We start from the raw sequence: 16,863 nt of genomic DNA on the forward strand, positions 1-16,863 counted from the left end.
CCTGAAATAAGATTTAGTGACAAAAAATTGTGTGGGTATTTTGTTCATTTTGTGAAGAACGTTACAAGAGTTTGTTTGTTTGTTTTTGTGTAATAATAGTTTAAGAAAGGTTAAAGTTAGAGGTCTGTAGAAATGTAACTGAAAGAAAGTTCCCAGATAGCCAAAACATGTGTCAGTTGAGATGGAATAGGATGGTTTGAATCAGTGAGAGACACCGAGGGGAGAATGTTTATAAGATGCATTGTATACTGAAAGGTCAACGTAAATAAATTGTATTACACGGAACTATCTGTTTTAAATGTTAAAACGAAAAACCTTAAATTTGATGTAAACGAGTGGTAAATTTATAAGTTAATTTTCAATTTCTAGTCGAGTTACTTCTACTGTAACTGTATATATATACAGTTTTAATCACACAGTTACACTGGTCAGGTTACTTCTACTGTAACTGTATATATATATATATATATACAGTTTTAATCACTCAGTCACTCTAGTCAGGTTACTTTTACCACATTAATGTCTATATATATTCACAGTTTTAATCACACAGTCACACTAGTCAGGTTACTTCTACCACATTAATGTCTATATATATACAGTTTTAATCATACAGTCACTCTAGTCAGGTTACTTCTACCACATTAATGTCTATCTATATATACAGTTTTAATCACACAGTCACTCTAGTCAGGTTACTTCTACCACATTAATGTCTATATATATATACAGTTTTAATCACACAGTCACTCTAGTCAGGTTACTTCTACCACATTAATGTTTATATATATACAGTTTTAATCACACAGTCACTCTAGTCTATATATATATATACAGTTTTAATCACACAGTCACTCTAGTCAGGTTACTTCTACCACATTAATGTCTATATATATACAGTTTTAATCACACAGTCACTCTAGTCAGGTTACTTCTACCACATTAATGTCTATATATATATAGTTTTAATCAGACAGTATCTTTAGACCCAGCATGGTCAGATGGGTTAAGGCGTTCGACTCGTAATCTGAGGGTCGCGGGTTCGAATCCCCATCATACCAAACATACTCGCCCTTTTAGCCCTGGGGGCGTTATAATGTGACGGTCAATCCCACTATTCATTGGTAAAAGAGTAGCCCAAGAGTTGGCGATGGGTAGTGATGACTAGTCGCCTTCCCTCTAGTCTTACACTGCTAAATTCGGGACGGCTAGGGCAGATAGCCCTCGTGTAGCTTTACGCGAAATTCAAAAACAAAGAATCAGTAACTCTAGTTGAGTTACCTTTGCAACATTAATGACTATATATATGCAATTTTAATCACACAGTATCTCTTGTCGAGTCATTTCTACCACATTAATGACTATATAAAGGTTTAATCACAGAATCACCCTAGATTCTCTCTTTCCTTTTTAAACTAACAAGTCGTTACAATTTTACGTGGTACATGAAACTCTGTCTCCTCTGTTTATTTTACATCTGCTGTGCTTACTGCGAGGAATCGAACCCCAGACTTTAGTGTTTAGTCCTTAAAGTTATCCCTATCTTACTGGAGGACTATTGAAAAGCGAAATGGCTCAGTCCTTTAGGAATTATGTGCAAACAACATAATTTCCCCAAAAAATCCTTATATTAAGTACAAGATTCCCATATTTATATAACAACAGTACAAGATTCCCATATTTATATAACAGCAGTACAAGATTCCCATATTTATATAACAACAGTACAAGATTCCCATATTTATATAACAACAGTACAAGATTCCTATATTTATATGACAACAGTACAAGATTCCCATATTTATATAACAACAGTACAAGATTCCCATATTTATATAACAGCAGTACAATATTCCCATATTTATATAACAGCAGTACAATATTCCCATATTTATATAACAACAGTACAAGATTCCCATATTTATATGACAACAGTACAAGATTCCCATATTTATATAACAACAGTACAAGATTCCCATATTTGTATAACAACAGTACAAGATTACCATATTTATATAACAAGTACAAGATTCCCATATTTATAGAACAACAGTACAAGGTTCCCATATTTATATAACAACAGTACAAGATTCCCATATTTATATAACAAGTACAAGATTCTCATATTTATATAACAACAGTACAAGATTCCCATATTTATATAACAACAGTACAAGATTCCCATATTTATATAACAAGTACAAGATTCCCATATTTATATAACAACAGTACAAGATTCCCATATTTATATAACAAGTTCAAGATTCCCATATTTATATAACAATAGTACAAGATTCCCATATTTATATAACAACAGTACAAGATCCTCATATTTATATAACAAGTACAAGATTCCCATATTTATATAACAACAGTACAAGATTCCCATATTTATAGAACAACAGTACAAGGTTCCCATATTTATATAACAACAGTACAAGATTCCCATATTTATATAACAAGTACAAGATTCTCATATTTATATAACAACAGTACAAGATTCCCATATTTATATAACAACAGTACAAGATTCCCATATTTATATAACAACAGTACAAGATTCCCATATTTATATAACAAGTACAAGATTCCCATATTTATATAACAACAGTACAAGATTCCCATATTTATATAACAACAGTACAAGATTCCCATATTTATATAACAACAGTACAAGATTCCCATATTTATATAACAAGTACAAGATTCCCATATTTATATAACAATAGTACAAGATTCCCATATTTATATAACAACAGTACAAGATTCCCATATTTATATAACAACAGTACAAGATTCCCATATTTATATAACAACAGTACAAGGTTCCCATATTTATATAACAACAGTACAAGATTCCCATATTTATATAACAACAGTACAAGATCCCCATATTTATATAACAACAGTACAAGATTCCCATATTTATATAACAACAGTACAAGATTCCCATATTTATATAACAAGTACAAGATTCCCATATTTATATAACAACAGTACAAGATTCCCATATTTATATAACAACAGTACAAGATTCCCATATTTATATAACAACAGTACAAGATTCCCATATTTATATAACAAGTACAAGATTCCCATATTTATATAACAATAGTACAAGATTCCCATATTTATATAACAACAGTACAAGATTCCCATATTTATATGACAACAGTACAAGATTCCCATATTTACATTACAACAGTACAAGATTCCCATATTTACATTACAACAGTACAAGATTCCCATATTTATATAACAACAGTACAAGATTCCCATATTTATATAACAAGTACAAGATTCCCATATTTATATAACAACAGTACAAGATTCCCATATTTATATAACAAGTACAAGATTCCCATATTTATATAACAACATTCAACTCCAATCTGTTCTGTTCCAATCAATCAATCAAACATATTGAGTTTTGAACGTTTCAGTTTTGGTGTTTACCGAACGTAAACTCCAAGACAACCACACACAAACAAGTGTATCTTCAAAGTGATTAAAAAACTACTTTAGTTTTTTAGAATTATTTTACAATAATTTTATGCTCACGATATGGGTTTGTAATACCTTGGGTTACAACAACATGTCTTGAGGGTAATACGTATTAATTTTATTGTTCCCACTATACAAATATAGTTTATTGGCAAAAATTTTATTGGCATAAAAATGACTTAATGTGTGATCTCGACAGATATCACGTACATGATGTAAATGGTCCTAAATACCTCTCCCCTTTTAACATATATTTAAGAAATGTAACACAAGCTGGCCACTATGCACTAGACACTTAGTCCTTGTTTCTTTTTATTATTATAATTATTATTTTCTTTTTTAATCATTATTTTTTTTCCTTTTGAATTATTATTCAAGTATTGAATAATAATAATTATTATTACTTTCTTTTGTGTGTGTGTGTGTTACTACAAGTAGTAGTAGCATTCTCTCAATCGAGAAAAAGGAGAAAAATACAAAAAAAAGTATATATATATATATATATGAAAATACAAAAACATATATATAAAAAAATTTAAATGAAGAAAAAAAACAAAAAACTTCTTGTTCGTCCATGCATGGTCTGAGCCCTGAAATGGACCTGAGTATGATGTTATACTTTTACTCTGGCCCAAAGCTTTAAAAAAAAAAAACCCCTAAAGACAGATGCTATAATCGTTCGGGAGGGAGGAAGAGGTCAAATGAACCTGACCCTCCTGGGTATTTAACAACATCAATACCCAAATACCGACACAGTGAAACTATACAAATACATATAAAATGGTTAAACCTGAAAATAATACAAAATTCATAATGTTTGTTATCTAGATTGCAATTTTACCCGGATGTCAAATTTGAATACTTAAATATCAATACTCTACCTTTAATGTACTTTAACATTATTTTTTTAGAAATATATATTACAATCAACAATTTTAACTAGCCTGAAACATGAGAAAACTTTTCAGGACTTTACAATTATTATAGTTTTACTCTTTGTCCTAGTCTCTTTCAAGAACTGTTTATCCATGTCTATGCCCAAATATTTTATGTTAATCTGAACGCATGTCTTTGACTGTTAATCCAGTTCCATACCTATAACTGTTTCTCCATGTCTGTATCAATCACTGTTATGTAAATTTATATTGGGAACTATTTGGCAGTTTTCTATCCAGTATTGTTAAGCCTACTCAATGTCCATAACTGGTATCCCAAGACAGTCAGTATCCAATATTATTCATCCAAGTCTCTTCCACCACTGTTTATCTAAGACTAATTCCGTATTGTTAATCGTCGTCTATACTCGGTAAGTATATTCTAGTCTCTAACCAGCACTGTTTGTTCGCTTGTACACCGAGTGTTGTTTATCCAAGTGTACATCCACCACTAATTTTCTAAGCCCATATCTAGCACCGTTTATCCAAGTCTATAAAGAAATGAATCTAAAAGTATTCTACTGTATTCGGTTGTAAATAGTACACTATAAATAAGATGACCCATAGTCAACAACACATTGACTTATCGCATGTTAAAATATGTTACAGTGATCCAGAAACAAAAACACCTCAAAATATTGAGAGTTAACCTGTGTTAAAGTGATAGTAAACAAAACATATCACACATTAACGTAACTCAAAGTGACACAGAGTCTATTTTGAGAGTTAACCTGTGTTAAAGTGATAGTAAACAAAACATATCACACATTAACGTAACTCAAAGTGACACAGAGTCTATTTTGAGAGTTAACCTGTGTTAAAGTGATAGTAAACAAAACATATCACACATTAACGTAACTCAAAGTGACACAGAGTCAGAGCCATACTAATTTATTATTATACGTTAATATATGTTAGCGTGATTGGAGTCAGTACCACCTCAGAAAACCACAAGTTAACAGACACTCAATTTACATGATGAAGACTCTAGAATCTTGTAAGATGAAAGTAAGAAAGAATAATGGATATGAGATGGAGTGGCTCCTCATTCCAACAAGAAGATTTGTCTTACTTACGAATTCCATGAAGAACAAGAGATGCATCCATCGATATTCCTCGTTAGGATCGAATAAACACGTCCACTTTGTACGACAGAATCTGTGGGTAAGCAAATTCACGCGCGGTACCTAGAAGTGCCTGGTTTACAAGACGTAAGAATGTGAAGCACTGTCTGGATATGGGGAAGACAGAAACCTCCAAAAATAGATTGCATCATCTGTTGTAGTACGTGAGTTTTGTCAAACTACTAACTTATATGAAAGCACGTGAAGACAATTAGTGGGCACGCGCAACTCTTTCCGTAAACCGAATGTATATATATATATCTATTTATTTATTGTGGAACGCATAGCGTAACCATAGCATGCTACCTTCGAGACTGTGGCAAGAAATTACCAATTTAAATAATAGTATCGTCTCATGTCGGCGTCAGGATTGGGTCGAGGTCAGATTACAAACACTGATTATGTAAAGATTGGGTCGAGGTCAGATTACAAACACTGATTATATCAGGATTGGGTCGAGGTCAGATTACAAACACTGATTATGTCAAGATTGGGTTGAGGTCAGATTACAAACACTAATTATGTCAAGATTGGGTCGAGGTCAGATTACAAACACTAATTACGTCAGGATTGGGTCGAGGTCAGATTACAAACACTAATTATGTCAGGATTGGGTCGAGGTCAGATTACAAACACTAATTATGTCAGGATTGGGTCGAGGTCAGATTACAAACACTGATTATGTCAGGATTGGGTCGAGGTCAGATTACAAACACTGATTATGTCAGGATTGGGTCGAGGTCAGATTACAAACACTAATTATGTCAAGATTGGGTCGAGGTCAGATTACAAACACTAATTACGTCAGGATTGGGTCGAGGTCAGATTACAAACACTAATTATGTCAGGATTGGGTCGAGGTCAGATTACAAACACTGATTATGTCAGGATTGGGTCGAGGTCAGATTACAAACACTAATTATGTCAGAATTGGGTCGAGGTCAGATTATAAACACTAATTATGTCAGGACTGGGTCGAGGTCAGATTACAAACACTGATTATGTTAAGATTGGGTCGAGGTCAGATTACAAACACTGATTATGTCAAGATTGGGTCGAGGTCAGATTACAAACACTGATTATGTCAGAATTGGGTCGAGGTCAGATTACAAACACTGATTATGTCAGAATTGGGTCGAGGTCAGATTACAAACACTGATTATGTCAAGATTGGGTCGAGGTCAGATTACAAACACTGATTATGTCAGAACTGGGTCGAGGTCAGATTACAAACACTGATTATGTCAAGATTGGGTCGAGGTCAGATTACAAACACTCATTATGTTTTTTTTTTTTTGTTTTGTTTTTCTCTTCTGAACCTCCACATCTTTAGGATGTTTCAGAATCTTCTAGTGTTATTTGGAATCGCTTTATAAGTATTCATAAAATTAAAACCTGAAACTTAAAATGATACTTTTGACCACAATATCAACCAAAGATACGTCTACTTAGCTTACGCGGCGAAAGCTACCGAAACATTGAAAATTAACATGCCTGACATTTTGGACACAGTTCATTTGGATAAATTCCTAACTTGTCCATTTCAAATACCAAATAAGAGATGAAAATAATGGCGTTGCATATCTTTCTTTCGTCTCCACCAATACACTGCCAAAGAGACTTTACGTTAGTTACCAGAGTTCGTCATTTGAGTGGAACATTTTAGTTTTCATCATGCAATATAAAAATTCGCGAAGAATATTCTGATCTAATTATTTGTAGACCTTGGACTTCTATCAAAAGTTTCTTTCAGTAAGTTCATATCGTAACAAGTGCACTGTTGAATTTATTGTTAATAAATATGGTTCCACCTCATGACATAGTTCATCATCTGACCTGTATAAAAGCCAATGTATCTTACGTTACGTTGCATTTCATTTCTCGAAATAGGGGAGTCATAAAAGCCAGAATGTGTTTATCCAGACGTAATAATTCGATTGCTGTCTACCCATTACAATTTTAATGGCGAGGGTGCAAAGGTGTCGTGCCGAAATCTTCTGTTCCAGCTAAAACTGTAAGTTACTGTAAAAACTCAATACTAACAACAACTAGTCATAACAAACATTCTTTGTTCCAGCTGAAACTGTAAGTTAATGTAAAAACTCAATACTAACAACAACTAGTCATAACAAACATTCTTTGTTCCAGCTAAAACTGTAAATTAGTGTAAAAACTCAATACTAACAACTAGTCATAACAAACATTCTTTGTTCCAGCTAAAACTATACGTTACTGTAAAAACTCAATACTAACAACAACTAGTCATAACAAACATTCTTTGTTCCAGCTAAAACTGTAAGTTAATGTAAAAACTCAATACTAACAACAACTAGTCATAACAAACATTCTTTGTTCCAGCTAAAACTGTAAGTTAGTGTAAAAACTCAATACTAACAACAACTAGTCATAACAAACATTCTTTGTTCCAGCTAAAATTGTAAGTTACTGTAAAAACTCAATACTAACAAAAACTAGTCATAACAAACATTCTTTGTTCCAGCTAAAACTGTAAGTTAGTGTAAAAACTCAATAGTAACAACAACTAGTCATAACAAACATTCTTTGTTCCAGCTAAAACTGTAAGTTAGTGTAAAAACTCAATACTAACAACTAGTCATAACAAACATTCTTTGTTCCACCTAAAACTGTAAATTAGTGTAAAAACTCAATACTAACAACTAGTCATAACAAACATTCTTTGTTCCAGCTAAAACTGTAAATTAGTGTAAAAACTCAATACTAACAAGAACTAGTCAAAACAAACATTCTTTGTTCTAGCTAAAACTGTAAGTTACTGTAAAAACTCAACACTAACAACAACTAGTCAAAACAAACATTCCTTGTTCCAGCTAAAACTGTAAGTTACTGTAAAAACTCAATACTAACAACAACTAGTCATAACAAACATTCTTTGTTCCAGCTAAAACTGTAAGTTATTGTAAAAACTCAATACTAACAACAACTAGTCAAAACAAACATTCTTTGTTCCAGCTAAAACTGTAAGTTAGTGTAAAAACTCAATACTAACAACAACTAGTCATAACAAACATTCTTTGTTCCAGCTAAAACTGTACATTAGTGTAAAAACTCAATACTAACAACTAGTCATAACAAACATTCTTTGTTCCAGCTAAAACTGGAAGTTAGTGTAAAAACTCAATACTAACAACAACTAGTCAAAACAAACATTCCTTGTTCCAGCAAAAACTGTAAGTTACTGTAAAAACTCAATACTAACAACAATTAGTTATACCCAAATTCTTTGTTCCAGCTAAAACTGTAAGTTAGTGTAAAAACTCAATACTAACAAGAACTAGTCAAAACATTCTTTGTTCCAGCTAAAACTGTAAGTTACGGTAAAAACTCAACACTAACAACAACTAGTCAAAACAAACATTCCTTGTTCCAGCTAAAACTGTAAGTTACTGTAAAAACTCAATACTAACAACAACTAGTCAAAACAAACATTCTTTTTTCCAGCTAAAACTGTAAGTTTGTGTAAAAACTTAATACTAACAACAACTAGTCATAACAAACATTCTTTGTTCCAGCTAAAACTATAATTTAGTGTAAAAACTCAATACTAACAACTAGTCATAACAAACATTCTTTGTTCCAGCTAAAACTGGAAGTTAGTGTAAAAACTCAATACTAACAAGAACTAGTCAAAACGAACATTCTTTGTTCTAGCTAAAACTGTAAGTTACTGTAAAAACTCAACACTAACAACAACTAGTCAAAACAAACATTCCTTGTTCCAGCTAAAACTGTAAGTTACTGTAAAAACTCAATACTAACAACAACTAGTCATAACAAACATTCTTTGTTCCAGCTAAAACTGTAAGTTATTGTAAAACTCAATACTAACAACAACTAGTCAAAACAAACATTCTTTGTTCCAGCTAAAACTGTAAGTTAGTGTAAAAACTCAATACTAACAACAACTAGTCATAACAAACATTCTTTGTTCCAGCTAAAACTGTACATTAGTGTAAAAACTCAATACTAACAACTAGTCATAACAAACATTCTTTGTTCCAGCTAAAACTGGAAGTTAGTGTAAAAACTCAATACTAACAACAACTAGTCAAAACAAACATTCCTTGTTCCAGCAAAAACTGTAAGTTACTGTAAAAACTCAATACTAACAAGAACTAGTCAAAACGAACATTCTTTGTTCTAGCTAAAACTGTAAGTTACTGTAAAAACTCAACACTAACAACAACTAGTCAAAACAAACATTCCTTGTTCCAGCTAAAACTGTAAGTTACTGTAAAAACTCAATACTAACAACAACTAGTCATAACAAACATTCTTTGTTCCAGCTAAAACTGTAAGTTATTGTAAAAACTCAATACTAACAACAACTAGTCAAAACAAACATTCTTTGTTCCAGCTAAAACTGTAAGTTAGTGTAAAAACTCAATACTAACAACAACTAGTCATAACAAACATTCTTTGTTCCAGCTAAAACTGTACATTAGTGTAAAACTCAATACTAACAACTAGTCATAACAAACATTCTTTGTTCCAGCTAAAACTGGAAGTTAGTGTAAAAACTCAATACTAACAACAACTAGTCAAAACAAACATTCCTTGTTCCAGCAAAAACTGTAAGTTACTGTAAAAACTCAATACTAACAACAATTAGTTATACCCAAATTCTTTGTTCCAGCTAAAACTGTAAGTTAGTGTAAAAACTCAATACTAACAAGAACTAGTCAAAACATTCTTTGTTCCAGCTAAAACTGTAAGTTACGGTAAAAACTCAACACTAACAACAACTAGTCAAAACAAACATTCCTTGTTCCAGCTAAAACTGTAAGTTACTGTAAAAACTCAATACTAACAACAACTAGTCAAAACAAACATTCTTTTTTCCAGCTAAAACTGTAAGTTTGTGTAAAAACTTAATACTAACAACAACTAGTCATAACAAACATTCTTTGTTCCAGCTAAAACTATAATTTAGTGTAAAAACTCAATACTAACAACTAGTCAAAACAAACATTCTTTTTTCCAGCTAAAACTGTAAGTTAGTGTAAAAACTTAATACTAACAACAACTAGTCATAACAAACATTCTTTGTTCCAGCTGAAACTGTAAATTAATGTAAAAACTCAATACTAACAACAACTAGTCATAACAAATATTCTTTGTTCCAGCTAAAACTGTAAGTTACTGTAAAAACTCAATACTAACAACAACTAGTCAAAACAAGCATTCTTTGTTCCAGCTAAAACTGTAAGTTAGTGTAAAAACTCAATACTAACAAGAACTAGTCAAAACATTCTTTGTTCCACCTAAAACTGTAAGTTACTGTAAAAACTCAATACTGACAACAACTAGTGATAACAAACATTCTTTGTTCCAGCTGAAACTGTAAATTAGTGTAAAAACTCAATACTAACAACAACTAGTCATAACAAACATTCTTTGTTCCAGCTGAAACTGTAAATTAGTGTAAAAACTCAATACTAACAACTAGTCATAACAAACATTCTTTGTTCCAGCTAAAACTGTAAATTAGTGTAAAAACTCAATACTAACAACAACTAGTCATAACAAATATTCCTTGTTCCAGCTAAAACTGTAAGTTACTGTAAAAACTCAATACTAACAACAACTAGTCAAAACAAACATTCTTTTTTCCAGCTAAAACTGTAAGTTAGTGTAAAAACTTAATACTAACAACAACTAGTCATAACAAACATTCTTTGTTCCAGCTAAAACTATAATTTAGTGTAAAAACTTAATACTAACAACAACTAGTCATAACAGATATTCTTTGTTCCAGCTAAAACTGTAAATTAGTATAAAAACTCAATACTAACAACAGCTAGTCATAACAAACATTCTTTGTTCCAGCTAAAACTGTAAATTAGTGTAAAAACTCAATACTAACAACAACTAGTCATAACAAATATTCTTTGTTCCAGCTAAAACTGTATATTAGTGTAAAAACTCAATACTAAAATTAAAGAAAAGATTGTCGTTCGCTAAATGTTTTATATTTTTCTGTAAAGTTAGGTCGTACAGTTAACAACATAGGCTCATGCGCTGAATTCTGCAAGAGAACTGCATGCGTGGTATTTGAAGTGTTGAGCGTGAAATTTCTCTTCAAAATTACATCTTTTACATAAATATTACAAGTCAGGAACAGATAAAACAGACTGAAATTTAAACAAAATATGAAAAACAAAACATAAACCGTGTAGCTGTCGTGTTGTGGTTTATGAAAACAAAACATAAACCGTGTAGCTGTCGGTTTATGAAAACAAAACATAAACCGAGTAGCTGTCGGTTTATGAAAACCTTTCTTGCAGAACAAGTGTATGAGTTTTCTTTGGTTTTGCACGAGCTTCTTCCCTGGTCAAATCAACACATCACTAAATGTTTATAAAAAGTCGAACATTTTGTTGTTGTTTTTTTCAGTTATGAATTTTGTAAAATCTTGTTTGTCGAAATAAAACATCGAAACAAACATTCATAAGTTAAGAAATCTCACTTTACATTAAACAAAATTTCACACTGTTAGAGCTGGCCGTGGCCTATTGATTAACGTATCGTAGTGTGTGTGTCCAAAAGCCCATAGTTCACATCCTGTTGACACAAAGAAACGGGCATCACATTCGGCTCTGGAGCTGTGAATGCGGTAAAAAAAACAACTGACGGCCAACTCCTTCTATTTGATAAGAGTAGCGCAGAAATTGGCGAAGGGCATTCTTGACTGACTGGCTTCCCACTCGTGTATCAGTTTCAAGTCAGAAACGACAAATGCAGTTAATGTGGATTTTTTCCTGTATCCGAAACAATTTGTCAGTCTTGCACAATTGTGTTTGTTTTTGTACATTTTTCCAATAATTCGTTCTCCCCTTTTGAGTGTAATCTTCTTACCTGTAGAAAGTATTTTTACTAAAGTGTAGAGGAATGAGCCTTAGCGAGAGATAATGTACTCACTTCAAGGTGAAGTCAAACGTTCTACACATAAAACGTACACAGGGGGTTGAGTACACTATATCAAAACAATTTTGAGTATCAGAATCCACAAGTTACGAGTCAACCACTTTCGATATAATCACAGTGGAATGGTATGTGTCAGAGTTACATTTTTATATTGTTAGCAGTTTTCTAAATAATGTTTTGCCACTGAAAACGGATCGCTTTAAGACATGGACTGAGGTGAGGTTCCAATATTCTTTCAGCACAACTTACTCAACCCCTCTATAGTATAATGATTGTCATGTAGGAGAATACAGTGGCTGTCAGTGTGAATTGAGCAGTACAGTTCAGGTCAATGTGACGGACATAGTGACGTGTGAAGTTAGCAGTATAGCAGATGTTACTGTGGAGTGTCAGTGTGAATTGAGCAGTACAGTTCAGGTCAATGTGACGGACATAGTGACGTGTGAAGTTAGCAGTATAGCTAACTGTGGAGTGTCAGTGTGAATTGAGCAGTACAGTTCAGGTCAATGTGACGGACATAGTGACGTGTGAAGTTAGCAGTATAGCAGATGTTACTGTGGAGTGTCAGTGTGAATTGAGCAGCACAGTTCAGGTCAATGTGACGGACATAGTGACGTGTGAAGTTAGCAGTATAGCTAACTGTGGAGTGTCAGTGTGAATTGAGCAGTACAGTTCAGGTCAATGTGACGGACATAGTGACGTGTGAATTGAGCAGTACAGTTCAGGTCAATGTGACGGACATAGTGATGTGTAAAGTTAGCAGTATAGCTAACTGTGGAGTGTCAGTGTGAATTCAGCAGTATAACGTATATCGGTGTGAGCAGAATAGTGGCCATCAGTGTGAAATGAAAGACGCAATGACTATCAATGTGAAATATATGTTATAGTGGCTGTCACTATAACCTGAATGGTATAATGGATGGTAGTAAACAATTGGTTTGATGACTGTGAGTCTTACAGAAGCTGTTAGTATGACTTGAACGACATAGCGAGTATCAGTGTGGAATGAAAGGTCTAATATGTTAGGTTTACAGTTTCACACGTCTTCACAGGTTCAATTAATACACTGCTTAGACTGAAACTCATAACAACGTGAGAAGGTTAAATTCTGATTAATACACTGCTTAGACTGAAACTCATAACAACTTGGGGAGGTTAAATTCTGATTAATACACTGCTTAGACTGAAACTCATAACAACATGGGGAGGTTAAATTCTGATTAATACACTGCTTAGACTGAAACTCATAACAACTTGGGGAGGTTAAATTCTGGATAATCGTGAACAGAAAGTCAATATAATGTGCTTTTGGGTTAAATAAAACATCTTAGTTTGCAGACAAAACCAGGTCAGATTTGATTAACATAGTTTATAAAAAGTTAACTACATGCCATGCGATAGGCCTGAAGAAGGATAAGCCTACACAAAGCTCTAATCAACATATCTAACATATAGACTGTTTTATTACAGTCATTTCAAGACATTAAAACTGCACACAAGCTAATAAACCGTTATATGAAGTCACTATGTCGTGTTATTACCCTCAAATGGACTAAAAGCCTGTTTAAAAACTGAGTGTAATTTTAAAGGTAACACAACAGCAAACTTAGGTTCTTAGAAAGTACCAACGAAACCAACAAGACATGTTGTTACTATAGCAGAATAACAGTAATAGTGTAAACATTAATGCTTTATTTTAAAGTAAAAAAGAGCCGTGGAGATTACTAGACATGTGCATGATACATTTTGTTTATGTCCAGCCTTTTGAAACGTCCGAGTAAAAACCATAGCTTCAAGAAAGACAAGCGCTTTCTCTAAGTTGGTCAAATTACAAAACGTCTCACACATTATGTTCATTAACCATGGTTAATATATCTAAACCAATTAGAATTTCTACAAGGGGAAATATGTTGACGACTTTAATAAAAGCTAGTTGTTGTTATTAGTCACAAGAGGGCATTTCCATCCGTTACCTGATTTAAACTCCACTTGTTTTACGGAAAGAAAAGAAAATATTAACTTTATAAACATACTGTGCAGAAGTATTTCAAGTTAAATGCCCGATACTGAAGAAATGTACAAAAAAATACATATTTAATGGACGAGCCCATCGGAAGGAAGACAATGTTTTCCAGCGAAGCTCCAATGTCAAGAGATAAAGAACCCTGACTGATAATTCTGAACGGATTACTTCAACACCACTGTTTTAAACCGGATCTCAACTGATCATGTCAGTTTTCTTTCAAGCATAGAATCCGTTTCACATTTCCTTTCTTCGTGGACAAAAATAAATGGCTGAGGTTGAAAGGTGATCAGTTTATATCCCAGCAAGGTCGTACATGAACATAAGTTATGTAGTTTCAGTGAACGGTTAAAAATATAGTAGAGGTAACCAAGGATGTGTCATCTACGTATCATACATACAAGTATCGGTGTTCTATATTCCATTATCCTTTATATATGACCCGGCATGGCTAGGTAGTTAAGGCAGTTGACTTGTAATCTGACAGTTGCGGGTTCGAATACCTGTCGCACCAAACATGCTCGCCCTTTCAGCTGTGGAGACGTTATAATCTGACGGCCGATCCCACTATTCGTTGGTAAAAGAGTAGCCCAAGAGTTGGTGGTAATGACTAGTTGGCCCGGCATGGCCAAGTGTGTTAAGGCGTTCGACCCGTAATTCGAGGGTCGCGGGTTCGAATCCCGCTCGCACCAAACATGCTCGCCCTTTCATCCGTGGGGGCGTAATAATGTCACGGTCAATCCCACTATTCGTTGGTAAAAGAGTAGTTCAAGAGTTGGCGGTGGGTGGTGATGACTAGCTGCCTTCCCTCTAGTCTTACGCTGCTAAATTAGGGACGCCTAGCGCAGATAGCCCTCGTGTAGCTTTGCGCGAAACTAAAAAAATAAATTATATATATATATACACACACACACATTTCTTGAAACTATTTCAAAATGTAAAGAGCAAACATTAACTAAATTTCATAATTATTTTAACACTGCAGCGTCACAGTATGACTAAGGTAGTTCACGAACATGATGTATGGTAGTCACTATAAATAACATTCAACATGTGAACACACAACGAGAGGAAGGCGGTAATTACTAAGTAATAAATCAATAAGTAACAGCCACTATCTAACTATAGAAAACTGATTTTCAATCCACTTTACACCGTTACACAACTTCTCACATTACGTACAGTTTCATAACTAAATACATGTTTATAACTCAGTTCGTATTTAACACGAGTTTATAACTCAAAACTTATTTAATATGGGATTATAACTGTACCGCAGATAAGGTTTTGCCTAGGATCAGAGCTTGGCTGTGAACCAGAAAGTCCAGGGTTCGAGACTAAATTGCTACCAAACACACTCCGCATTTCAGCTGTAAGAAATTACAACACTGACAATGAATTCAACAATTTGGTTAAGATTAACTGCGCAGTTTGCGCGTGTTTCTAAGCAGTTTCCAAAACACTCTCTGGTCATTAGCTTTAAATTACGAATGGCTATGCTTGAGCCGTACAGGTCACTGACCTAATCTTTGAGCCCATGTTTCCCAAAGTTGTCATTCAGGTTAAAAGCAGCAAATAACAAGTGGAACAACAGCTGTTATAAGGTTGTTGATTTCAGCGCAAAAATGTCGTAGAAAGTTTACTTTTCAAGAAAGTCCGTGTAAATATAAAGAGCAGCAGTAATTAGTACTTCCTACGTTAACCAGAGTTAAAATCTCTAGAACCAAATAAAATTGGTGCAAGTGAAAATGTTAAAACTTGACCAACATTATTAAAAACTAACTGATGTTCCTGTGTCCGAAATTTTAAAGGTTAAGCTCTCGACTCTTCTAACCTCTTATTAAGCTTTTACCCTCAATGGCTCAGCGGTAAGTTTCAGAGTTAAGACGATAAAAATTTAGTTTTGAAACACAAACTGTATTACTTCATTTTTTCTTGCTTTTAAGATAAATTACCATTTTACAGATTTCTAAAGGTCTGTCTTCAAACAGAAACGGAAGCTTATAATTTTGTGTAACACTAAATGAATGTTTTTTGTGTAACGCTGAATGAATGTTTTCATTTTTTACTTGTTTCAAAATTTCGCACAAAACTACAAATAACTGAACTTAATTTTGAATCGACAACCTACAGGCAAAATAATTAATAAAAATCACATGCCGCCTACTCTTAGGCTACTCACACCTCATCAAAAATTTGGATTTGAACGCCACTCTCATGCGAACTTATGGCGCCAAAGTGCAAAAAGCTTGTTTATATGAACAGTGCATGAACAACGAATCCTCAGATTTATAAACTGGGTATTGTAATC

General features: G+C 33.3%; 1 protein-coding gene across 5 annotated transcripts in view; it reads right to left on the reverse strand.

The window, feature by feature from the left end:
* The window catches only part of LOC143232723 (tensin-3-like), a 262,075-nt gene that overhangs the window by 168,160 nt on the left and 77,052 nt on the right, over nt 1–16,863 (reverse strand). Inside the window, exon 1 of one of the 5 annotated variants that reach the window (XM_076468811.1) lies at nt 5,516–5,600. The exons of the other annotated variants lie outside the window; for them this stretch is intronic. Within the exon in view, the coding sequence (XP_076324926.1) occupies nt 5,516–5,542 (27 nt within the window). The 5' untranslated portion in view covers nt 5,543–5,600. Of the gene's footprint in view, nt 1–5,515; nt 5,601–16,863 lie in introns of those variants that run through there. 5 annotated transcript variants of the gene reach the window in all.

This window comes from Tachypleus tridentatus, chromosome 1 (genome assembly GCF_004210375.1).
Source record: "Tachypleus tridentatus isolate NWPU-2018 chromosome 1, ASM421037v1, whole genome shotgun sequence".
Classification (NCBI taxonomy): domain Eukaryota; kingdom Metazoa; phylum Arthropoda; class Merostomata; order Xiphosura; family Limulidae; genus Tachypleus; species Tachypleus tridentatus.